Source organism: Wolffia australiana, chromosome 1, assembly GCF_029677425.1.
Source record: "Wolffia australiana isolate 7733 chromosome 1, ASM2967742v1".
Classification (NCBI taxonomy): domain Eukaryota; kingdom Viridiplantae; phylum Streptophyta; class Magnoliopsida; order Alismatales; family Araceae; genus Wolffia; species Wolffia australiana.
In genome coordinates, this window is record NC_135835.1 from 9,925,405 (window position 1) to 9,951,904 (window position 26,500).

Below are 26,500 nucleotides of genomic sequence, written 5' to 3' on the forward strand. Positions count from 1 at the left end.
TAAACTTCTCGTTGCATTCAAGTTAGGACTAATTTGAGTATCATTAATGATTTATAGGTCACAATCAAACCGTACCATACCTCCACAAGGTGTATCTGGTGACTCAAGTCTAAGGATCACTTTCACAACTGATAAGCCAAAAATAGGGGTAAATTTTATGCAATTTTAAACCCTTGTCGTTGTCAATTTTAGCTTATACAATAAAATTTATGAAAACTCCACTTAAGATGTGTAGTGATAAGTACAAGTGTTGTCCAAGGGAAGCTAGTAAGGAATCCAATTGATGTTCTTCTTGAATAATTTGAACCTAATTGGGGTTAATTTAATCTTCAACAGAGATTAAATCACCCTAATTAGATGAGAAATTTGGAAAGGGGGGTAGAAGAGATGAGAGGAGTAGATGAAATAAGGGGCTCTAAGTTGACTTAATTGATCCAATTGAAAGGACCAAAGAATTCAATTAGAGAGATAAAGAAGAAAATTTATAAGTGTTTTGGTTGGTTCTTTAGGTTTGACAATTCAGTAATAACTACTCTATTGGGTAATGAAATGGAAATTTTAATATCCTAGAATGTTAACCCTTTTTATAAGTTTTTTTATAGTTTTCTTTTATATGCACTTGGAATAGCTAGGAAATCTCTCAATTTCTCCTCTAAATCCTAGACAGGGCTTGTACATTCCGCTCAAGCCAAGCAATTTAGAAGTTTAGACAGGGATCAAGAAGAAAGATTAAGAAATTCAACTAACAACATCCAAAATACACCAAAAGTTCAAATACAAAGAAGGAAAAAGTACCAAATAGGTTGATCCAAGCTGGAGCTCCTCTCTTTCTTGCAGCTGTGATAGAGCACCATCAAGAATGAGCACCTCCTCTCGAAATTTAGCTTTTATACTTAGGTTACATGGTCAAAACCACCATTTTAACCCCGTTTAGTAATTAATTTTTATCTATCAATGTAGGCTTGATCTGAATGATCCAATCATATAGATAGCAAGAGGGATCAAGACGAGCAAATCCATAAAAAATCATCTCAATCGGACTTCAGGATCAAAAGTTATTAATAAATGAATTTTAAACCAATTTAAGCCATTGGATTTAAATTCATTTATTTATTCATTTCTTTTTTTAACACGCCATGACGTGTCGTCCTCTCATCGGCGGACGCATTTTGAATTCTCCTTTTTGCGGAAAATTTCTTTAGAAAGCTTAGAATTGTTGCTGAGCGCCGCCCAAAAATAATTGTGTATATGCCCCTTGCGCATTCTCTCTCCTCTGATTTATCATAAAAATTATTTAAAAATAGTAAATAATTGCAATACAACCCTGTAACTATTTAAATAATATATTTACGTCTGCATACACGACCGAGAGCTGTTTTTCAGTGCATATTTGCAACTGAAATTTACGAAAAGCCCCTAGAAGAGTAGAAATTGCGTTAAAACTCATTTTCTTATTATAAATATATCCTTTTCCTCTTTAAAAATTCATTTCTCACTTAAAAAAATCTTGAAAAATCCAATTAAATCCTAAATAAATTCTAGAAAATTCCATAAAATTCTATAAAATTCAGTATTTCATCCCCATAATAATTAAGCTCGAAATTAAATTTTAAACCTGCCATTTTCATTTAAAATAATTATTTCAAGCTCAAATAAATCTCAGAAATGTATAAAATTAACAGAAAATTAGGGAAAAATCAGAAATCACTTAGAAACATTAAATTTATGTATATATATGATAACAACCCCATTTTAAGCTCTTTAAATGCATAAAATTGTGCTAATAGCATGAAATAAAGACCGAATTTAGGGTGTTATCAACAACCATAACATGAATCAACCTAATCGCTAGCTAGATGTAACAATATTCAAGAATTTGTACATACCAATTTGGTGAACTATTTTCCTAAAGCTCACCCATTGCATGACCTTAATATCTCCACTCTAATGCATGTGGGATTGATCATACTTATCATATGAGTGGGACTAGATTATATTATTCTATCTTAGATATTTTGGTTTTTTTCTTGAGTATCCTTTGAATAGTAATATAAAGAACATATGTTTAAAGGCTAGAAATATTTTTATTGTAATCTATCATTATTTACTCCATCATAAAATTTATTCATAGACATCACTATAAGAAATGATTGTACATGATATGCATATATTGTATCAATGAATATTAAGTAAGATTTGGAATGATTGAATGGCTTATTGCCCGCATATATTTCCATCATAGATCTCAATTCATTAATAATCATTTATTATTGAACCATATATTACTTCAGCCCTAATTTCAAAGTAATAAAATTTCAATAAAAATGAGGCTAATATATGATTAAATGGGAGAAATATGGATGAATTATAGTAATTTTTTATTGAGTTAGCAGGTTTTTGATATGGTATATTTTCCAGAGAGAGACAGGATAAGTCCAAAAAATTAAATTAAAATCACTAGTAGATAAAGATAAGTAAGAAACTTATTAAAATTAATATAAGTTTAAAGTGGCGTACATAAAAGAATATAAGAGGATGATAGTATTTGGATAGTGATAATATAGTTATAATGTACAAAGTGAAAAGAAGAATAAACTAAGATCGAGGAAGAGAAATTCCTAACTTATCTGGAGGGCTTCACTTCTAGTAATTATATGATAAGATAATACCAATAAGAGAGGAAGACATTGAGAATAAAATAATAATTAAAATATCTGAAATTCATGGGAGGAATACTCCTCGTTTGGATAATATGAATATTTTAAGAAAACATGAATGATACATTGCAATGTATTGAGAATATATAGATATGATGGGTAAGAAGATGAGAGCGACATCAAAGTAAATATTGATAAATGAGATGCATAAGAGACAGTATAGTAAGAATATAACAAGAGAGTTGTAAAATTATAGGGGGAAGAGGTCATATGAAGAATATATATACATATTAAAAGAGGTAAGAAAATACTGGGTATAGGTAGTATTGATAGTAGCATTACAGAATACCAGATAAGAGAATGATGTATGAGAAGTAATTGAAGAATCGGCAACAAGACTCACAATAAGTATTGAACTAGATATTCATGATTGGTTTGAGAAAAAAACTAACGTGAATCATGATAAGAAAATGATATATGAAGTAGCTTCAGTCATCCATCATTCAAATCAGAATATTTCTAGTAATTTTCATCACCACATATGTCATTTTCAATGTTGGAGATAATGTTGGTAACAAAAAGTTGGATGCCGAAGACATTTTCATATGTGGACATCGAACCCTGACCTTTTTTCCTTGAGCTTTTTGTTGCATACTTTTTGTTCAATTTTTAAGAGCTTGAAAGGGTATTTTTGAAGAACTTGAAAAAGGAATGAATTTAAAAGATTGATGATTCTGGCATAAGAGGCTAATGCTATAGTAATCCCATCTTCCAAATAAAATAGGGTGAGCTTAAATCTATCTCCAAGAAATTAGTTGCAAATTTTAAGTACAAAGTATGAAATAAAATATAAATATCCAATTATAATGCTTAATCTCGACTACTGTTTGAGTTTAGATATTCTTAGTCAAAATCATTATTACCTCTAAATATATCTTAATTATTTCACCTAAGCTGATCCTCAACCCAAATTACTGATATAACCCTATTATTACTCTATGGAAATAAATCTCTGCAGCCCTTAAATGATTACTAAAATAAATGATGTTCATAAATGTTCTTTTTGACCTATAGAGATTCTTAGGAATAGATAACACCGAGGTTGAATCTCAATCCTCGAGATACGAGAAAATTAAATTACCCCATTAAAATTTGAGATTAGTGAAAAACTGAATAAATCATTATGCCCACACAACATTAGATATTATCCCAGATCTTGAAGAATCCATGTATCCATCCATATATCCTACATCCATTCTGTGGAAAGACTAGACAGACTTATTAGATAGCTGGTTACTATTAATATTATTATTAAGTACTTGAATGTTTTTAAATGTCAAATTTCTCTTTTTAGTTCAAATCAACGACAACTTCTTTTATTCCCCTCATTAGTAACTTAATTTTTCCAAAATTTAGTAGGAACAACAATCTCCTAAGGAGTCCCATTGAAACCAAGATTTAAAACCTATTGGTGGAGGAAGACCTTCAAGTAATAAGAGACGGGGCTAAAGAGAGATCCATAACCTTCCATTATCTCTGATGTGACAAGTTATCTTCGACCAAAACATAAAGGCCTTGTTTTCTTCCACACTAGAATTTTATAGTCTTCTACCAAACCGGCCAGCGGATGAATACCACTTTGAGATTAGAGAGAACGGTCTAAAGAAGGATCCAAAGAAGAAACTTATGGTTATAACCCTTCGTAATCTTTTATGGTGTTTCTTATGTCAAACCAGACAACACAGAGTGAGCGAGATTTCCTAGATTCATGAAGTTATAGAAAAAACATATGGTATTTTCATTCTTGCATATCCATGTTTTAAGTCTCCAATAATCATTCCTATTATTGCATACGTTATGTGGAGGTATAGGCGAGCGAGCATATGTTTCATGCAATTTTTCAGTATTGGCAATGAGATTCCTCTCTGTCATCCTCAGAATATCCAGGTCTTTTGTTAAAAGTTACATTGGAAACAGAAACCCACGAAATGCAGCCAAAATCAAATTAAAGTCAACATTTTATCACACACCCTTCTTAACATGTTATTTTATCACATAATTAATAAACTGCAAAAAATTAGAATATCTCTAATACAAAGTTTCATTTACAAATAAACCCCATAATTCTTTCCTAAAACATAGAAAGTAACGTCTTATCGACGGTCTTTATTTTTTTCAAGTCAACCGAAATGTTAGAAATTTTTGTTTGATATTCACTCGACTTATTAATCTACCTAAGTTATCCATTTCTAAGGTCATCTAAAATATGCTTTGATCCAAGTTTACGAGAGCTGACTTGGTCGACTTCATCATATTTTATCGAGAATCAATTGCGGGAAAACAGAAGAGTGGATTTAGCAAACCATGATAAGGATAAAACAAATGAGGTCGAATAAATCGACAAATGTTATGGGAAAGCCCTCTTGTAAGTGTTTTGCGGAGTAGTTCCATTCAAAACTGCAATTATTGGAAGTGAATCATAGTAGATAATGAAGATTAAGATCTGTAGATAGATAAGAATGCCGTGAACTCGTTCCAAGCAAGCTTGAATCGGCCATTTGTGGATCTCAACGGCGACTACGACAGGGAGAAGGAGACATGGCCGTCGAAAAAGGGGCAGCCGATGAGCCTAACGACATGAAATAGCGGCCTAATACGCAAAACCCGAGCATCATCTCTCCCAACGAAGGCGACGTAGAAAAACTTTCGAACACGCCATACGTCTCTTCCTATCAATAGTAGTAAAGAGAGACCACAGGAAAGAGAGAATAAATACCCCAATAGTTCTTTGATGACGATACTTCCTAGCCGCAGTGGTTAACAGATGGCACGCCGCGAGACGCGTGCATGACAAGTTAAGTTCGGGAGTTGGAAAAATTATTGAAAATAATTTTTTGGCAGTTTTGGTTTCCTCGGAGTTGAGTATTCACGCTCAAAGTATGGGCTGGCAGACCAGAGGCGCCGCAACGATAATAAAAAAGCGTATCAACTATCAAGATTTTGGAGGACGTGAACGTTAGAAACTCATCAGACTCGCATTTAAGAGACCTCTTTATGGAAGAAACTACGTCACGGGATCCAGCTGGAAATTATAGTTTTGGGAGACGACAAAATCAGCCAAGTTTTTGAACGCGCCGTCAGACGACAGCCGTCTCCAGCTCGGCCCCCCTCCACATTATTCTCTTCTTCTGGCCTCGTTTCCGCGTTCTACGACCAACCAGTTCATCTCGCCCACGGCTTCGCTCTCAAGAGCGACACGGTTGCCTCTCAGATATATAGCAGCCGAAGCTCTATTCTCTTACCCAGTCAACCATCGACTTCGCAGTTTTTCTCTCTCTTGTTGTCCCAAGGAAGACGAAGATGGTGGCGAACCACGACCGGCCATGGCCGCACCACCTGAAAGGGGACGAGGAAGACCAGCTTATCGAAGCCCACCGCGTTCATCATTTCGAGAAGGGGAGGCGCCATGCTCTGCCTCTCTTGCTCATCTTCTCCCTCGTCTCTCTCAGCCTCTTCATCGGCCCCCGTCTCTTCTCCGGCGAGCCTCTTCAGCCCTTTGAAATCCCCGACGAAGAGAGCTCCTTGAGCTGCTCCTTAGTCCCAGAGAACTCCATCTGCTGCGACCGTAGAAACGCCCGCTCCGACATCTGCGTTCTCCGGGGCGACGTCCGCACCAGCTCCCCCACCTCCTCTATCCTCCTCAACGCCAACATCTCCGCCCAATCGGAGAAAATCCGGCCTTACACGAGGAAATGGGAAACCAGCGTGATGAACACCATCGACGAGCTCAACCTTATCGCCGTCAACGGAAGCAGCGCGAAACGCTGCGACGTGGTACACGAAGTCCCGGCTATCGTCTTCTCCACGGGAGGATACACCGGCAACGTCTACCACGAGTTCAACGACGGGATTATCCCTCTCTACATCACCTCGAAGAAGTACAACAGGGAGGTGGTCTTCATCATCCTGGAGTATCATTCATGGTGGGTGTCCAAGTACAAGGACATTCTCCCTCTCCTCTCCGCCTATCCTCCCGTGGACTTCACCGGGGACAAGCGCACGCACTGTTTCAGAGAGGTCACCGTGGGGCTCAAAATCCACGACGAGCTCGCCATCAACCCGTCTCCGGAGGACCTCTCAATTCTCAATTTCCGGCGTCTTCTCGACGACGCGTACCGCCCGCGAGTGCGCGAACTCGAGGAAGAAGAGAAGATAACGCCTCCGGCTTCGTCCCCGCCGAAGCTCGCGATAATCTCCAGGAACGGGTCGAGGGGGCTGGAGAACGAGAAGGAGCTGGTCTCGCTCTGCGAGGAGATGGGGTTCGAAGTTCAGGTGCTGAGGCCGGACAAGACGACTGAGATGGCGAAGATGTACAGAGCTTTGAACTCCAGCGACGTTATGCTCGGCGTGCATGGAGCCGCGATGACCCACTTACTGTTCATGAGACCGGGGGCGGTGTTCATTCAAGTGGTGCCTTTGGGGACGGACTGGGCGGCGGAGACTTACTACGGTTCGCCGGCGAAGAAGCTGGGATTGAAGTACGTCGCTTATGGGATAACGCCGTCGGAGAGCTCGTTGTCGAGAGTGTACAAGAAGGACGACCCCGTGCTGAGAGATCCGACGGCTGTGAACAGCCGGGGCTGGGAGGTGACGAAGAAGGTGTACCTCGATGGGCAGACTGTGCGGTTGGATCTTAACCGGGTGCTCAAGCGGCTGACTCGAGCTTACCAGTACGTCGTCACGAGGAAGATGGAGGAGGAGAACACCAGCTTGCGCTGGAACGAGAATTGGCTGCCCCGTCGCGCCACGTGAATTGATTGATTGTATTCTTTTTTTTTTCTTACTTTCCGAACGATTCTTCGGAGACGCCATTTTTTCTTGTGAATAGAAAGGTTATTTTGCCTATCTGGGTTCGGTCTTATCCGAGACGGAGGAGATCTGTGTTTTTTGCTCAAAGTTTGTCGCGACATCTTCACGTGATTGATAGCAGGTTGGCGGAGAAGAAGAACAAGAACTGGAGGATGATAACAGCTTGCAAAAGCCGCGCTTTCTTTGAAGTGTAGTCTGGGTTACATGCTAAGTGGGTCGTCGTGAATGATATTAGCATGAATTTATTTCAAAACTGCTAATGTACCTTATTATTAATTGCTACTCATGAATGCTTGAGATGTTCCAACCTGAAGGGTAAAGACGCGGAGGGGAGGGTTGCCCAGGCTGGATGGGATACCATGGGTTGTGCCGAAGGTTTCTAAAATCTGATTTGTACAGAACAATCTGAGCCACTAAAAAAGAGCGCATATCCAAACCGTCGAATCCTTAAAAAAAATCATTACTTGAGAATCTTTTTGAACAAGTTCAGAATAAATCCTCAGAATTGAGAAAATCTTAAACGCGCTTTTAAAAATATATTTGCACTTTATCACTTGTATACATGCAATGTTTAATGATCTAATTCTCAGTATTTGGGTATCTGACTTTACATCATATTTTAGGCATGTTATGTAGGCCAAAAATTATGTAGAACTAATTTGAATAATCTCCCTCCGTGTTGAGATCAGCCTTTAATTGTGGTATTTTTATGTGTATTTTGATATTGTTGTCTAACTTAATCTGTATTCCTATATTATTTTGTTCATTGCATCGATTGCCACCCAATCGATTCATACTAATTGATTTGACAAAATCTTTCGGAATACAGTATTATTCGATTATCATAATAGGTATTATTCAATAATCTTATTAATTCTATTTAAGTATTATTCGATAATCATAATAGGTATTATACAAAAATAAATTTTAATTCTATTTAAGTATTTGAAATACCCACCAGATCGTATAGCGTTTCTCAGATCTTCTATTTTCCACGTGTCTTGTTTTTAGGGGGGCTTTAAAAGATTTTTCAAAATATTTAGCCCCATTTTAACTTACATTAATACAAATATCGAAGTAAGAATGAGCTTGATAGTTTTCTTTGATTTTCTCACGTTTTTTATGTGTTGTGCTCCAGATTCGGCTTCAGGTTGTTCAGTAAGTTTTAAAAGAAACCCAAAGAATCAAAGGCACAAAAATTGATCACATGACTGAATATTTTTCCCTCTTAGAATATAATCAATGAATGTCATTTAAATCAATAGTTCTTCACTGTTGAAAATATAATATAATCTCTATGGATTTCTAATTAATCGAGCCAAAAAATGTATTCTATATATTTCTCAAGAACTCATATATTGAGAGGTAGACCTGAAACTTTCTTGTGATTGTTATGAAAAAAGGTGTGACAATTGCTTATAAATAATGGAGTGCATATATTTATTCCTAAGTATATATTCATTTAATTAAATCTTTTGAACCTATGTAAATATGTCAAGTAAGAAATGGGCAATGTCCAAGACTGTAAATTTCCAAATTTGATATTTACATTTTTTGGATTAATACCAATTCACAAATTGACACTATTTGATTTTAGATATCCATTGAGTATCCCTAATACATTAATAGAACTAAAATTAGAGGCATAAAACTCCATTTTTATCTTTTATGTACAACAAATCATAACTATATCCAAAATTAAAACAAATGAATATCATTTTGAAACTGAAGAATCTGGCATAAAGGTTTGATGACTTATCATTTTTTTCTAAAATATGAAATGATTATTTGAAATATAAATAATTTATCATATTTAAACGATGAAAAATAAAACTTTTTGGAAACACTTTTCCATTTAAAACCATAATAAAGACCGATAAATTTGTATGAACATCTGCTAGACTATTTCAGTATTCAGAAACCCTCAGATCAAGATTAAAATGAATACATTGCTCCTTGAGACATTAAAAATCAAATTTTATTAATTTGGAATTTTTTGTGTATGGATAGGGACAAAACTAAGATGGGGAGAATTAGTAATTTAAATTTAATAGATAAATCCTAAGTAACTACCTACTAATAAATCCAAAAATATATAGGGAATGGAGGTAGAATATAAGGAGGGACAACATAAGTCATAATATTTTAGTGTGTTCCCTACTTGCCTTAGGAATTATTCTATCGCATAGTTGAAAAGTATGAGATTAGTGATCATTAAAAAATATTGTCACAAAAAACAGAATCAAGTAGAGTATATGATAATGTATCATATAAAAAGTAGGGGCAACATATCTCATATGCTCCCTATATAGGGAAGAGAGAGAAACTGGAATTGGCGCAGGATATAGTTTTTTTAGGAGAGAGAATGTCAAACAAGCTGGAAGAGTAGGCCAAGTCGTCGTGAAAGGCTTTTGTAGACTCACATTTTAAGTTGGACCCACAGGAATGGATCACTGTAGCAGGTGGTGGATTGGGCCAATGGCTTGCAGACCACGTTTAATGGCCCAACCAGACAGGTCAAAACAAGCTGGAAGAGTGGGCCAAGCCACAGTGAAATCAGGTCTTAATTAACTCAAATTCTAAGTTATAGATCTTTAAAAAATTTCTAGCATTTTCTCTAAGATAATGTCATAATTGATTATTTGAGAGAGAAGGTTTAGAGTAAATCAAGAATTCTGCCACAGAGAAAAATCGATGGGAGGTAGTGATCGAGGACCCCATCAGTTTTCATGGATGACCATATATTTTTTACTATTAGGTCAATTTTCATAAATTTATTGCCACGTTGTGTGTTTAAAACAACTTATATACTTTAATTTATCCTTTAAAGTACATATGTCTGTCATCTCAGTGTTATAGATTTATGTGTTAACCTAAGATCTCAAATGACCCACATTTTATAAATTGGTTAGGGTACCTTTTAATATGCTTCTTCATATCTACCTCTAAACAATACAAAATAGCTGTTATGATCGAAATAAACTCCCTGTGGACTGCCTCATTTCGCCTTTCAGAGAAAATGTGATTTTCCTAGAGGAAATTAACTTAAATGTTAATGTATGGATTACATTAACTTAAAAGTTAATGTATGGAAATTAACTTAAATGTTAAGATTGAAATAAACTCCCTGTGGACTGCCACATTTCGCCTTTCAGAGAAAATGTGATTTTCCTAGAGGAAATTAACTTAAATGTTAATGTATGGATTAAATAATCAACTCTAATGATATTAATCATGATTCAGTCCATCAGAAACTTTTTATAATTGAAATGGATGGAGTGGATTATGATCTAATTATCTATACTACTATAATAGGAATACATGTGCGCTTCTGGCCTCTGATTGGCTAACAAAAGAGTGAGAGAGAAGAGAGAGAGTGAGAGAGAAGAGAGAGAGTCAGAAAGCCCCTACCTGTCGCCGCCCCGCCCTCCTCCCCCGGCCTCCCGCTCCCCCTCCCTGCCGCCGCCCCTCCCCTCGCCCGGCCGTGTTCTTCCTCGCCGCTTTCCTCTTCATCAAAGATCTGGTGGGTTCTTCCCCAAATTCGATTTTTCTTCATTGGGAATCTGGATCGTTCTTCCGGATTGATTTGGCTTTGGCTCTTGGGAGCGATTTATTTTTGTTTCATTTTGAATGATGAAGCGTCAGGATCACTGGTTTTTTATGGATTTTTGGGGCAGAGTTGTGCTCGATGAGATTATCATCTTTATCTCTCGAATTGTTTCGGCGATCTTGGAGGAAAATTTTTATTAGAATATCTGAGATCAGCATCTATACGCTGTGACATTTGTGGAAGGAAAACCTGTGGTGATACTCCAATGGTCGATATGAGTTTCTTGAATCTGAGATGAATTCTGTATTCGTTTCTTTATCAACGTTCTTCATATGGCTATGACATCAAACCCAAAACTCCATCTGCGATGATTGAGGAGAAAAGGCCAGTCAGTTTAAGAAATTGCACTTTATGGTCGATTTTACGAAATTAACAATCCTTTTTCTCAATTTTATGACAAAGTTGAATGAGACATCTTGCATACTCTGTTTTCTCTTTTGTTTACCTTTTCGAGCTATCTGTGAAAAACTGGACAGAAGCAGTGTTTACACAACTTTTTTACGACTGATACTATGCTTTATTTAAATCATATTCTAATCTACTGTGCTGAAAAATCAGGTTTCATTTCCATTTTCCATTTAACCGCGATGTCATGTGTCATTGACATCATCTCTTAACTAAAAAATTACAGAAACGCTACCATATTATAGAATATATAAAATTGTTCTCGGAGAAAACATGAAATTGCCATTTTTATATTCCATTTTCTGATATATTAAGAGCGTTATTTTTTATCTTCGTGCAGACATCGCATCCCCACTACAACCAGATCCTGGTGAAGAACCCTGAAGACGATGACTTCGCGGGGAGGGGGCACGTGCGGCAGGAGGGGGCGTGGGTGGCCGCGGAAATTGGTGTGAAATTGGTGAAATTGGTTTGCGATGTGTGAAATTGGTGTACCCTTCTGGATGCTGATTGGATGATAAGAGAGTGAGAGAGAAGAGAGAGAATGAGAGAGGAAGAGAGAGAGTGAGAGATCCCCCTCCCTGCCGCCGCCCCATCCTCCTCTCCTGGCCTCCCGCGCCCCGCTCAAAGGCACCAAATTCGCACCGCACCCCGCACAAAGGCACGAAAAAATATCTAACGCGAGCATTGCGAGCTGGCCCCACTAGTCATTATAATACCAAATCAGATAACCATTTATTTCTTAACAATATTGTACACCTCAGGAAAATAAAGCAAAATTTGCATCTATAGAGGAAGGTCTTGAAAGGATGGTTTCCTAACCCTATTCCCTTTTATCATTAGAGTTTCCTCCCTCACATGTACTGTTTCCTCTCCCCTGTAAAAATGATTTTTTTTCAAATGAAGGCCGATGTACTAACTTTTTTGTGAAGCCAACTTCAGTTGTATCCTTCTCCTTCCAAGAACATCTTCCCTTTTCAATCACTATCCCACTCAGTAAAAATTGATACATTATTAGAAAAGAATAAAGTGGAGATGGTTAAAGATAGCTTTAAATATAGGTTTGGAAACACATGCTCCAACAAAACTTGGTTGGTATAAACCTAAATAAGATGAACTGAGATCGTTGATCAGAATTTATTGGGTGAATCAACTTTTGGTCTAGTTTTTACTCAAGCATTCAGATGGAACTTTAATCAAACTCATGTTAACGAGGCACATGAAGGTCTCCTGATTTAGAATCTTGAGATAAGAGATAGTTTGTAGTTCAAAGATTTATATGGCCATTCTGTATGATTGTATCAGTCAATCATTTTTATGTACTTTATGGGCGAAACTGAGTGCTTGAGATGAATACATTTTTACCATAGACATAATTTTTTATTTTATTTTTTGCTGTGCAGAAAAAAATAGTCAGTCATTTTTTGGTTGGTACAATAAATATTTCATCGTATTCTATTATATATGATTGTATCATGACATTGATAATTCAGCGCTTGCGATTTACATTCTTATATATACTCTAGATGTAACACTTACTAAATTAGAGTTAGTCTCTAGATTACATCCTTTTATTATTTTTTAAAATCATACCATATAAAATCAGACCAGCTGGACAATTCTAGCATATATGAAGCAGGCTCTCGCTTGGAAGACTTCATACCTTTTTCTTATGTTGTTGGGATATTTTCATTATGAAAATATATTTTGGTGAAATTCATCATGGTACGTTAAAACCATCCCTCTATTATGAATATGAATACGGTTAGAGTACACACTCCAAATTTTGAAACAAAAGAGTACAAGTTCATAAAATTTCAAGCCTCAAATGTTTGTTGGACGAGGAGTTTATATGTATAATTTGATGATGATTTTTTTAATTATATTAGGAAATAGGGTACTGTATGAAATCATGCGTGATGTGTTTGAAAGATTTTTTAATTATATACCTAAAAAGTGGATTATGATAAAAGTGGATTATACCTAGTAGTTTGATGAATGTAGTTTCTCTTGCTCATGAGTATAAAAATAAATCCACAAAATATATCAAAGTATTATTTATTTTTTAAAATATCATCACAGTTAATGTGCCACTTTTAGGCTTCATGGGATCTGAAATAAGTCATTTTAAGGAATATAACATTTCAGCAGCATAATGTTGTATGGGACTTATATTGATTTTAATATGTCTAATCATAAATATTTGGTTGTTGGTATTCATACCCAGGTTAATTTATTTGACATAGAATATTGTACTATGGTGTTCAAAAGAAGTATACTTTTACATTGGACTTTGTCATGAACCCGTTGACCTCAAGAATGGTCATAATGTGGCCCATCTTAGTCTTCTAGGGGCCTGGTTCTTTCCCAGGATATTTGATCTCACATGGATAGTGTAAGGGGAAAATTTTTATTATATTTGTTATCGGCGTAAATCACAATTTTCAATTTAGCACCTTTGAATAGTATCTGCTGGGTGACTTTTCAACTTCCATTGCCTGTTGCATTTTGACAGACTCCATGGCTCCCACTCATCTTATTTATTGAATTTCATATTTTACTAAATTTAGGCTACAGTTTTTCAGTAATTTATATTTTATTTAAGCATTCATTTTGTCAGAACTCAAGCTGGGATAAATTACGGCACGATCACTTTTAATATGCTTAGTTTTATCATTGAACTATTGTTCCTCGAACAACAAAAAAGTCCAGAAGATGGCTTAGGCCTATTAGGAATCTACAAGATTTATCTTCCTAAATAAGAAATCGTTCTGAATTTGTGCTCCTTAAAAGAAAAAAAGATGCAAAGCACGTTTAATCTAGCATGCTCAATTCTCATATATTGATTTCTCGAAGTAAACCATCATTAAATCAGTAATCTCATTTTCAATTACATAGGCAAACATTTTTAACCTGGAGGATAATCACTGATTTTCTAAAGTAAAATCATGGTTCTTAGGTTCCGTACATTTTAGATTAACAAATTAGGTTATTTCCTAATCCCTCATCTATGCGGTTCTATATTTTGAGACTTTGTTAGGGATTTAAGCTCACAAGGTTGGATGACTTCATACAACAAAAGAAATAAGTTCTGCTTATTTCTTGAGCTGACTTGCCTTACATCTAAAAAATTTCAATTCATGGTCAAGTTAAATTCCTAATTTTTTGCGATAGCACTTTTCTAATATCTCTGGAAATAACTTGTCCGACTGTTTAAAGGATACTTAATTTTTGGCAAGTATCATCCGAATATTCCATAAAAAGGAACTTTCCTGCAGCAAATATTTTTTTTGCCTATTTTCAAAGAGTTAATTTTCAAATCAAAAAGTATAATACATCTCTCATATTATCATGGGTATGTTTTGATTGATGAATAATCTAACTTAGACATTATCTTGAATTACTTTTATGTGCTTAAATGGATTGTAAGTTCACATAATTCTATACGTGTTTGATTGGATCAGTTACATGGACTTTGGAATCCAATTAGAAGGTCCCACCAAACGCATCATGAATTATAAAATCTACTAATATGGGGTTCAAGAACCATCGTATTTTTATTCATGTATATAGTTCTCTTAAAAAAAATAATTTATTAGAAGATCCAATGAAGGCAGTTGGCGTTAGCGACGGATCTTCAAGGCTGTTAATTGCGGAGACGACGACGATCTGAACTGCCCGCAAAGTTCGCAGCTTTTAACTCTAACCTCTCTGCTGAAGCCCAGATCCAAGCTCCCCCTGAAGACGCGGTCGCAGCAACGCACACAAGGTCCCTCCTGGCTGTTCATCTCTAGCCTTATTTTCGCCTCTTGTTCAGTTTCAATCTACGATTTCTCCCTCGAATTCTACTCGTGTGTTGTCCTTCGCCGGCCCATTCATTCTTTTCGATTCCCTCTGCGTGAAGAAATCTGATTCTAGAGGTTTGTGGTTTGAAGGGTGCGCGTCTGCCTACGGGTTTTCGTTAATTTATCGTTTCCCCTTTTGTATCGAGTTTTTTATCCCTTGATTGATCGGACCGGTTTTTTATGATTGTTCTTTCTGACACTCCGATGGGTTTTTCCTGACAAGATCTGATTCCTTTGGTATAGCGTTTCTTGAATTTTGGAAATATCGTTCTTCGTTTTTTTTCCATCAAAAAATTTGGAGTCGATCTCCAGTGCATCGTATTGCGATAATCGGTCTTCGATCTTCTCCTTTCCTTTTCCCCAATCGAATTAGGGTTTCATCAAAACTTCAGTTTTGATCCCAGAATTCCAAATCCCCAAACTTTTTTTCACTTCTATTCCTGTTTTCCTCCAATTATTTATGAAAATCTAACCAAACTACTTGATCAACTGCAGTTGATCTTCCGCCATGGCTCTGAACAAGACCGTGAAGATCGCCTTGGCCATTTCGTTCTTCGGTTGCGTCGCCTTCGTTCTTGGGGTGATTGCGGAAAACAAGAAGGTTTTTCTTCCTCACCGCTCCAAATTCTTAATTCTGATGGATTTCTGCACGTCCCTACGCGACGTAGAACGTTGACGGTGGCACTTGTGAGTGTCATCGTCAACAATTCTTAAAACCATCAACGTTTGCGTTAACGAAGACGGGATTGAAATCCCGTCAACGTTTGTGAATACCCACATCGCCTGATCTTCTAATACTAAGAAAAAAACAGCCTGCGGGTGGAATTCCGATCCAAGGAAGAGGAGTGATCATCTGCCAGTATCCAAGCGATATGACTGTTCTTCTGGGTGTTTTCTCTGTGCTGGCTCTGTTCATCTCCATGTTCGTCGGTTTCATCTCCATCTTCTACCCATATAATGGGAAATCCGTCCCGACCGAAGCTCTGTTCAGAAGCACAACCCTGCTCGTCTTCTTCACCATCGCAATGTAAGAGATCAAACTCCAAACCTTGTTCCTTGTGTTTGTAGATGATGACAAAAGTCAGCGTTGTCAACGTCAACGTCAACCGCATACGTTGACTTTGAAAATTTTTGGATAATGGAGAGTCGATGAAGTGAAGAATGGGCCGGTAGCGAGGATGTATGATGATCTGTCGTCGACATCAACGGTTAATCTTGTTAAATTTTGGTTAAAATCGTTTGCCATCATGTCATCTACCATTGACATCGATGGAAAACATTTTAAATCTCGGTTGTGTGCCATTGAGATTGATGTTGTCGTCTTAATAACATCAACCACTCGTCAACATCAAACATTGTCCGATCATGCCGAACCCTGTTGACACATCATCCGTACTTGTTATCATCGCCTCTACTTGTCATCCCTTTTCATCATCGATGACGAATGCTTGAGGGCAATGTAATCCTTATTTGTCATCTGGAAGAGGAAAAAAACGAGGAGATTGACGAGGGAACGATGAAAAGTTGTATCGTAAGTGTCATCTATAGTGCCATTGCCACATTTGCATGATGATTCGTCATTGCCATGCCAGCAAAGATGAATGGTGTGGATGACGGTGACTCGTCATCATCATTGTTGATGCCTACAAAAACTTTAATAGGGGATTCTCTGATCATGGTTGTTGACTCAGTTGTGACTGCCCAACGACTGCGCAAATGTCCAACAACCGTTGTGTGATGTAGATGGTGACTGTGCAATGACAAGATTCATGTACATGACTGGCTGACAGCTTCTGTCAGAATATTGAGTTTGCAAGCTCCATTCCTGTGTCAAAGTGGCACTAAATTTAGCAAATTAAGGTCATCAGTGGGCAGCCCACATTGGGCACCCCTGCCCAATGTGGGTATTTTGGTTTAGATTTCTGCTCCACATCTGCTCCGCACACTGCTGGCTTGGGCCGGTCAGAAATTCTTCCCTCGCTTGCTTTTTATCTGAAGATCTGATGAGAGCACTGTGTTGGGAAACAGCGGTGTGACGGTTCTTGCCGAAGGGATGATGATCTGGGCCACTGTGACAGAGGCTCTGCACCGCAGCCATAACGTACATCACAACCTGGAGAGCGATTGCCCGACGGCAAAGACGGGCGTATTTGGCGGGGCCGCCTTCCTCGCTCTGGATGCTGCCCTGTTCTGGCTCATCTGCCAGATGCTTGCCCTCAATGCCAGAGCTGACTACCTCGACGAAGACGAAGACAACAAGGGCGACTACGGTCAAGTCCTCACCACTGACTACCGTGCTGACCAAGCTGGCCACCCCTTCCCCAGTGCTTGACCATAATGCTGGAGGCTCACTGCCCTCTTACCTACCTAAACTGTGTAATTAATAGCTTCTTTCTCTGTTTTCTTGCGACAATATTTGCCAGGAAAAAAACCTGGCTTTGTCCATGCATCTATATTATATTTCTGCAGAATAATGATATAAGGGTATATTTCGAGGAAAAAAATTATTTAAACCATTCTTTTTTAGTCTGTTCAGGGGCACTTGGGACGACATCAGTCCCTCATAGGTATTGAAGAGTTATACGGCCAGACTAAAATTATGGGTCTGTCATGGGCAAACATACCACTCTTCCTGAGGATGTTGGTGATGACGGGGTTTGAAGATTTATTTTTTTTGGGCAAAAACACAGTGCTGTGCATGATCTACCCCAGGGTTGTGCTCATAGTTAGAGCCATCTATGTGCACGACACTACCCAGGAGGTTTTATATTCGTTAAGGTTTAGTGTTTGCAAGAGTTTGTAAGTGTGGAGTGAGCGTAAATACCCTAATTTACTCACTGACCTTGCTAGTCCATCTTGCAGTAGAAATTTTCTCAATTGAGGTTGGGTTTTATGCACTGGTTCAAAAGACCGTAATCAGAATTACTTCAAAAAATCATATTCCTCTTAATCAGAATTACACCGAGTATGCATGCGGATTTGATCATGGGAAACAGCAGAAGTATTAACATGCCTCCGTATTAATGGGAGAAATCAGTATACAGTCCACCCGTGAGAAAAATGGCGAACTTTTTATAAATAAAAAATGCCCCCCAATTCCTCAATTTTGTTCATGAGCAAGTCAGGACAAGTCCCGGCCCTTAGTCTCCAGCGGGAACATGAGCACCGCCGCGCCGGCGATCGCGGCAACCGCGGCGAAGAGAAGCACAGCGACGGTCCGATGGCATCCGGCCACCAATCCGACGGCCACCAGAGGGCAAGCGATCCCCCCCAATCTCCCCACGGCGCTGGCCACGCCCAGCCCCGTCGTCCTCACCCAGGTAGGATACACCTGCCGAACAGCTTAAGCACCGATTCCCCAACCCAACCAAAGAAAACCCAAGAACACAAACCTCCGGCGCGTACACATAGACCACGGTAAAGCTCGCGGTGATGCAGACCCGCGCGCCAACGAGAAGCCCGGTCACGACCCCCTGGCTCGAGCTAAGTACCAGCGGGCAGAGGAACACCACCCCACCGAACAACATCCCCGCCATGGCCACCTTCCTCCCCGCCTTCTCCACCACCATCGCCGCTAAAACCACCCCCGGCAACTCTACAAACCCATCTCCTCAGCCGAAAAATTAGAGTAATTCGCAAAAAAAAACCCAAAAATCAGAGCAATTATCAGCAATTTCTCACCGGCGAAGCTGGCGATGAAGACCTCCTTGTATCGAACATCGTCTCCTCTTCCTTGCGATTTACATCCCCCGTTGTCGCTGCTCAGCTTGGTGGTCAGCAGAACGATGCCGTAGTAGAGGAAGGCGTTGCCGAAGAAGACCACCCAGAGAAGAACCGTCGTCTTCATCAGCTGGCGCGAGAGCAGCGCCGCGACGGAGCTCTCCCCCCCGGCCATGGGGATTTGATCCAGGGGAGATAGTTTTTTTTCTAGGATCGAAGTCTGTTCTACGAGTTCTTCCTCTTCTGGGTGGTGGGCGACGAGCTCGAAAAGAGGGAGAGGCGCGCCGTTCAGCCTGGACATTCTCTCGAGCACCCGGCGGGCTTCTGAGACTCTTCCTTTGCTGTAGAGATACCTCGGCGATTCCGGGGTTATTCCGTAGAACAGGAGGAGGAAGAAGGAAGGCGCGGCGGACAGCGCTAGCAGCCATCTCCACCCCAGAGTAGGGACTACGGCCTGCGAGAATTTTGAGCTTAAAGGGTTGTGAGAATCGAAGGAAAGACGGTAGTTTGGAATGGTGGTGTTACCCAAGCGATGGAAGCTTCGGCTATGGCGCCGAAAGTCCAAAACCCAGAGAAAATGCAGGCCCAAGTTCCTCTGGAAGGAGAAGGGACGAACTCCAGGAACCATGTCAAGAGAACTGGGCCGCCTCCCAAGCCGACGCCCACCAAGAATCGGAGAAGAATGAGGAAGAAGTAGTTTGGGGCGATCGCGCTCAAGAGACCGGCGACGCTGGTCACGATCGCCGTGAAGAGAAACCCTTTCCTGCGTGATGATTTCAGTTTTTTTTCTTTATTTGATCGAGGATGCGAAGAAAGATTGAGAAGAGAAGAGATTTGCCTTCGACCATGGACGTCGGAGACTACGCCCCAAGTGTAAGCGCCGCCGAGCATCCCGACGAAGACGACGCTGGTGATCAAGCTTTCTTCTCGCGGGGATAATTCCCATTCTTGTCGAACAGATGGCCCGACGAAGGACAGAAGCATCATCTCCATGGCTTCGGAAATCCACCCCATGCCGGCGTAGGCGAGAACCAAGACATGAAATTTGCCAAATCCGGCCGACAAGAGGACCTCGTCGACGGTCCTGCTCGGCCCCTCCTTCGAGATCTGCAGAGCCAGCGATTCATGAACACCGTAAGAATTATCGGAGCAAAGAACAGAAGAATCTTCTCGTCGGATTTTGCAATGAAGAACGGATGAATTGAAGGTCGGGCAAATTGGGGAGAGATCTGACCTCGAGCTGCGAGGACATGTCGTGATACGATGTGAGCGATCAGTGGATTGGGGCGAAGACAGATCCGTGGAGAGAAAGGGCTAGATTCGAGGAGAAGATTGATGAATCACTCGGAATAACAATTCCCCGGAGGTCTTCCCGATTGGATTAGATAGGAAGAAATCGTTCAGGATGAACATGTTCAAGATCGTCGCGAGGATACTACGGAAGAATCCCGCGTGACGATATAGAAGAAGTAGAAGATGATCGCGAGATTATATTGAATTCGAGAGAGAAGAGTAACACGGCTTGGGGCTTCAATGCTCAAGAAAATTACAAGACCGTCACATGAAAACAGTAAAACTTAGGTTGTATAAACGTGAAACTAGGATTGCAATAGATTAATGATGGAATAGTCTCTTTATGGCTACGGTTGGAACTTGTTTTTGTTAAAAAGGGAGGTGCATTTTGGATGCTAATTAATTTTATAGAAATCGGGTTATGGGGGGATACAATAGGTAGGGATGAGACTCTCTATACATCCCCCACTCAAGCTTGCATTGCTTCTGATTGAACATCAAATTTCCACTACTTAATTATTGGTTCGTAAATACATCAAATATAGAATTTGGTACCATTTGCAAAAGTGAGTTCATGGGGGCCGAGGGTTGGTTATTGAATTCTAGCCTAGAGTTTTATCGTCGTTGAGATTATGCTTGGGTTGCCTCAACGAGTACAAAATTATGATGTTGGGTGCGCTTTGGAGAGCAAGTTCCCTGAAATAGTTTTTTGAAGATTAGGATTTCAATGCATTGATATGTATGAATTCCCAAACGGTATCATACCTACAGCTTATGAGGTTGATTCATGGTACTGTTGTGTCCGTGATTGTTACACCTAATGTGGGTTCAATGGCCTTGATTGAGATGAAACATTGATGATTCAAGCAGCGGAAAACTACGAATGGAACCATCATGAAGTTCTAAAACCTATGATCAAATCCCATGTGCACAGATCAGACCGATTATTTCTTAGTTCCTAAAGTGAGACGATTTGAGATGTTCATGTGTCCAGCCTCTAAACATGTTCACCATATCTCTAGCATGTTGAATCTTATCCTTTATCTCACTAAGTCCCGTTAATGCTAGCAAGTAGAAGAAGATTGTGAGATCGATATGGGATAGCATGATTTTATCATGAATTTCGAGAGATAAAAGAGTAACACTGCTTCAATGCTCAAGAGAAATAACTGATGGAAATATATGTGGCCGGCAATTCAATTACACATTCCATATCTCGTTTCATGTTCATTGATAGAACATATTCATTATAGTGCACATGTGATGCTCATAATGAAGTCCATGAATACATGATCAGACTTATTAAATTATGATAAGCTCTTAATACGGAGATCACTAGCCTTTAAGTGTGTGCTTTCAATATTCTTATTCGAAGGATACTCGAGAAGGATATCAAAGTATCTCGATAAAATAACACTATCTAACTTCACTCATATGATGAGTATGATTGGTCATGTATCCATTAGTGTGGAGACACTAATGATAGATAGTGGATGCTCTTAAGTGACAAGAGTTCTCTGAATTGATTTGTACGAATCCATGAATGGTATTGTTAATTAATTTGGTAGGCCAATAAAGGTTATTAGGCCACTCGAGTTGTTACCTAGACTGATACATGGGTCTTGAGGGTCATACACAAATGGTCTTTGGATGTCGTAATATATACTTAAGTTTAAGAGAGTTTTTTATAAAAAATACCCACTTAGTATAACAAGGGAAGGCCCTGAATCAATTTCACCTTGGCCAAAATTGTTCAAGGGCCTTCCCCTTCTTCTCCTTTCTTCCCACACCTCCTCTCTACCCATGATGCAATCGTGACGACTAACGACGACGACGAAGGGTGAACGAAGCCCATCAAAGTAAAGGAGGAGATTCGACGTGCCATGGACCGCACATATAATTCTAGAGGATGCACACATGAGCAGCTTGACTTGTCTCGCTGTGAGATATAAGAAATCACAGATTTGATACATGCAGAGGTTCCTAGTATCATGATTTTAGTGATGTCGTTAAGATTTCGTTCATGTCTTCTATTGCGGATCATTTTGATTTGTTCATCTAGATCTAAGCCTATAGAACCCAACAATAAAAAAAATAATAATCCCATCAAATGAAATGTGTAAATCTTAGTTTTTATAAAGGGGATACTAGGACTCATAGGATTAGTGATGTATAGTGCCTTTGTGGATATGGTTGGAACTTTTGTTAAGGGGTGGCGCATTTTGGATGCTATTTGATCTGATTGAACTTAACATTATGGGAGATAGGCTTGGCAAGGATGAAACTTTCTATCCATCACCATTCAAGCCTTAGCATTTCATTTGATTGAATAGAAAATTTACACTGCATACATAGTTATTGGTTCACAAATATATAAAATATAGATTTTTGTAATATTTGCACAAGTAAGTCCATGTGCGCTGAGTCTTGGTTATTGAGTTCCAGCCAGTATTTTTTTCAATGTCTAGACTAAGCTTTAAGTGGCCTAAACCAGTGTAAAATAATGTCTTGTACTCATGCCAATTCACCTCTTGACCCCTCTATCTGGACCAAGCTAGCAAATCTGAACCTTAATTACCACTTTTCAAGCACCTCTTAGATGTTTGCTCTGTATCATTGAGTTGGCTAGTTATTTTGTAAGAAACTTCATACAAATATCTTTGCATTTAATTTATAAATATTTGAATATTTGTTAAATTATGTATTAATTTCAGGTACACACACAGTTGATTTAATGATTTATAAGTTTGGATATTAAATGAACCTCAATAGATATTTCAAGTGAGGCAATATTGTTAGAAATATATATGGCATGCAATCCAATTGGAGTTTCCATGTCTCGTTCAATACTCATTGATAAAATATATTCATTGTAATGAATATGTGGTGCTGATAATTGAAGTCCATGAATACATGCAAATGATTGAGTGAATTATGATGACATCATAGATATTATTAAAGACCACTCATGCAACCATGATACAAATTAATCTGGTGAAAAATTAGTTATAAACTCATCTATCTAGTCATTTAGATAAATTCAATGATCTCTTTCCCCTAAGAGAACCCATTCTCTCGCCTTAGTGTATTCACATTAATGCTTATGGGATCAACCATGATCATCATATGAGTGGGAGAAGATGGTGATAATATGTCCATATACTTGTATGTCCTTTTCAAATATCATATTAATATGAATTTTTAGGACACTTCTTTATAGATAAGTAATAACTGTTCTATGATCTTACCTTAAGTGTCTTATCATAGCACATATCCTTCGCCTTAATTATATGCATCAGACATGTGTTATAATGAATATGAATTTAATGAAAGAATGTTGCAAAATATATATACTAATATGAACTAATATGTCTTATACGCCCCTCTTCGACACTAAAAAACAACATGATGAGGCAAAAATTTGTTTGTCATCAGAATCAAATCCCTACTATATAGGGCTTGATTCTAGAATTTCTCTAGATTCTTATTTGTCATCAGAATCAAATCCCTTCATTTCAAATGTAAGACCAAAATTTATTAGAATTTTATTTTATTTAAATTTACTTTGAGTAAAAAAATATATTCAAACTTGACCCAAATTTTGGTGAACAACGATTTCTGTGTTCCTTTTAAGGTTTTCATTGAAAAAATTTACTATTTTCTCAACTATTGTACCATATCATGTGCCTAGAATTAATCTTTGTCGGAGACCAGACACAATCATAAAACAAGCCAATCTCTGATCAGCCATTTATGTCCAATTGTTCAAATAATAGGGGCCCATATTAATTTACTAGAATCTAAAATATAAAAAATATGCATTATTTTGTCTGTTTCCTCTCCGAATCTATTTGGTCAGGTATGGTGATTCATCAATTGGTCGACAGTGTGTTCAAGGGACTACGATACAATCAAAGGAATAAAATATTTAATCATATTTATCATTTTCTCAATGGAATCATCAATGGATCATATAATCAGTTTTGAATCATCAAATTTAGGCTCCATCTGGTCTGATTTTAATAAAAATATTTTTTTATTGGTGATAATTGAAACTAAAAATTTGATATTAGTCCACCCTTTTACCATTTAAGTGGCACCATCGAGAACCAGCTAAGGTAAGGTTGTCCTTAGATAACGGCTGCTCCATTCCGCAGACGTATATTGAACTGATTAGCATCACCTTCCCGTGCGCGAAATGAATGGGCGCTGTATTGTGATTCAATTCGATGAAAAGAATGCTTGTATTGACAAGCCATTTCGTGAATGAATGGAATGTCTGTCTATCTATATCTATTATATCATGACATTATGAAGATGACACAACTTGTTCTGAAGTTATATAAATTGATAAACAACATTGTAGTAATCAAGAAAGGGAGAGTGATAGAGTAAGAGAGACAGAGCAAGAGTGAGAGATGGAGAGAGACAGAGAAATATATAGACAATGAGGCACAATGAGAGAGAGGGAGAGAAAAATATAGAAAGAGATTCACACTGAGAAAAATGCGTGTTTAATGTCGTCATTTAAGGATTTTCGAACTTAACCAATAAAATTTATTTTATCCCTTAGTGCTCAATTAAGGGATTGAACCCTAGGGATGCCATGGTGATATTCAATTTGATCAAATTCGGGTTTAGAAATCTAAATTTAAATGATATGATTTTACTTCAGAAATGTTCACTAGTTCTTTACGTATCAGAAACTATTTTTTTAGAATGTTTTATCTAAATTTAATCCACAAATCATGAAAATACCTTAAATTAGCAAATCTTGATTAATATTTGCTAATTAAGGAAATTAGGAACTAAATCGAGTTGACTAAAGATTCAATTCGATTCAATATGATTTAACCTTAACTAATGAATATTAAATGATTGGAAGACAAAGGAAATTTGAGAATTAAAAGAATTAAAATTGGAAATTCAGATGAAAAATTGAAGTCTGATGAATCTATAAAATTGACTGAATTGAAAAGCAAAATGACTGTAAATTGAATTCTAGCTAAGCCTAGGAATACCGGGAGTGGAATTGGAATCGAATTGGGAGGATTCTGCGCAACAAACCACGAACTGTTCCAATTGGGGACGAACTGCGGTTCAGATCAACGAAATTACCATACAATCTGGGCTCCAATTTGTTCCAGGGTGTTCTTGAGTCAGAGAGGGATCTAGGGGACCTCTCCTCTCATCTTTTTGCTTTGTACGCAGGTTGAACAGAGCGCCACGATTGGGCCACGTGGTGCTGCGTACGCGTCAGACTTGATTCGCACGGCGCTGCGTACGTACGATTTGCATGGACGAGTGTTGCGTGGACTATGTGGATCTGAAATCCCATTGGTCCACACGAGCTTCACATGACTTAACTTGCTGCGTCATACGCAGCGATTTAAGTCGCACCTTATTGGTCTATGCTCGCTATGCGTGGTGCGCGACACACAGGATGTTGTGTACGTGCGTGTCACGCACCAAAGACGCAATCATGGCTTCTGATTGGCCCGCACATGTCTTGGTGTATTTCCTGCGCATTTAACACCCGATGAGAGCTTAAACTGGCCCGGTAAGGGCCAGTTTTGTAAAAAATGACGCGTTTTTTTATAGAAACGCGTTTTTTTTATAAAAGTCTCACAGTGTTTCTTTTTATTTATAAAAAATGATGCATTTTTTTATAAAAAATCTCTCAGTGTTTCTTAGTATTTATAGAAACAGGTCACTTAAAATAAATTATTTTTTTATAAAATTCAATTTTGAAACGTTTAAAATGTGTTAATTGACCTAATTATTTATCAAAAGTATTGTTTCTCTTGAAAATTAAGAAAAGTCTGGTTTTAACATAAAATCATGATAACATTCACTAAAATTTAATGTATTTAAACATTAAAATCCCACAAATATGATGAAATTAGCATTTTATTAGCTCTTATTTGCATGTTATCACATGGGTAAAGAGATATAGATAGATACATAGTGAGATGGACAAAGAGGAAGAGCGAGGTAGAAAGAGAGACACTAAGATAGAGACAGAGGGATAGATTTATAGAAGAAGAGACATGGTAAGATGAATAGAAGGAGAGAGATATAGAAAAAGAAACACTGAGAGA

At 38.2% G+C, this 26,500-nt stretch overlaps 2 protein-coding genes, 1 long non-coding RNA gene and 1 pseudogene across 3 annotated transcripts; 3 read left to right on the forward strand and 1 right to left on the reverse strand.

Moving 5' to 3' along the window:
- Positions 1-5,916: 5,916 nt before the first annotated feature.
- On the forward strand, positions 5,917-7,560 carry LOC144705666 (xylan glycosyltransferase MUCI21 pseudogene; annotated as a pseudogene).
- Positions 7,561-10,882: 3,322 nt separating this feature from the next.
- On the forward strand, positions 10,883-12,330 carry LOC144715885 (uncharacterized). Its single transcript, XR_013584759.1, has 2 exons — positions 10,883-11,049; positions 11,882-12,330. It is a non-coding gene; the product is annotated as an uncharacterized LOC144715885 (long non-coding RNA).
- A 2,820-nt stretch (positions 12,331-15,150) lies between these two features.
- Positions 15,151-17,902, forward strand: LOC144705676 (keratin-associated protein (DUF1218)). The gene is made up of 4 exons (XM_078578450.1): positions 15,151-15,310; positions 15,882-15,987; positions 16,199-16,413; positions 17,415-17,902. The coding sequence occupies exons 2-4, from the start codon at positions 15,895-15,897 to the stop codon at positions 17,716-17,718; spliced, it is 612 nt and encodes a 203-aa protein (XP_078434576.1). The 5' UTR covers positions 15,151-15,310; positions 15,882-15,894; the 3' UTR covers positions 17,719-17,902.
- A 397-nt stretch (positions 17,903-18,299) lies between these two features.
- NIAP (Major facilitator superfamily protein) lies at positions 18,300-20,643 on the reverse strand. The gene is made up of 6 exons (XM_078578457.1): positions 20,341-20,643; positions 19,945-20,213; positions 19,632-19,869; positions 19,068-19,560; positions 18,779-18,981; positions 18,300-18,717 (listed from the first exon to the last, which is right to left on the reverse strand). Exons 1-6 carry the CDS (start codon positions 20,356-20,358, stop codon positions 18,508-18,510), a joined length of 1,431 nt encoding a protein of 476 aa, XP_078434583.1. The 5' UTR covers positions 20,359-20,643; the 3' UTR covers positions 18,300-18,507.
- Between the last annotated feature and the right edge of the window lie 5,857 nt (positions 20,644-26,500).

Bases quoted from the DNA above. Each gene is read 5' to 3' on its own strand.
- NIAP (XM_078578457.1), bottom strand. The intron at 19,561-19,631 runs GTAACACCACCA...AAATTCTCGCAG, and splicing joins CCGAAGCTTCCATCGCTTGG to GCCGTAGTCCCTACTCTGGG. The intron at 18,982-19,067 runs GTGAGAAATTGC...ATGGGTTTGTAG, and splicing joins CTTCATCGCCAGCTTCGCCG to AGTTGCCGGGGGTGGTTTTA.
- LOC144705676 (XM_078578450.1), top strand. From the start codon at position 15,895: ATGGCTCTGAACAAGACCGTGAAGATCGCCTTGGCCATTTCGTTCTTC. The intron at 15,988-16,198 runs GTTTTTCTTCCT...AGAAAAAAACAG, and splicing joins TGATTGCGGAAAACAAGAAG to CCTGCGGGTGGAATTCCGAT. The intron at 16,414-17,414 runs GTAAGAGATCAA...GTTGGGAAACAG, and splicing joins GTCTTCTTCACCATCGCAAT to CGGTGTGACGGTTCTTGCCG.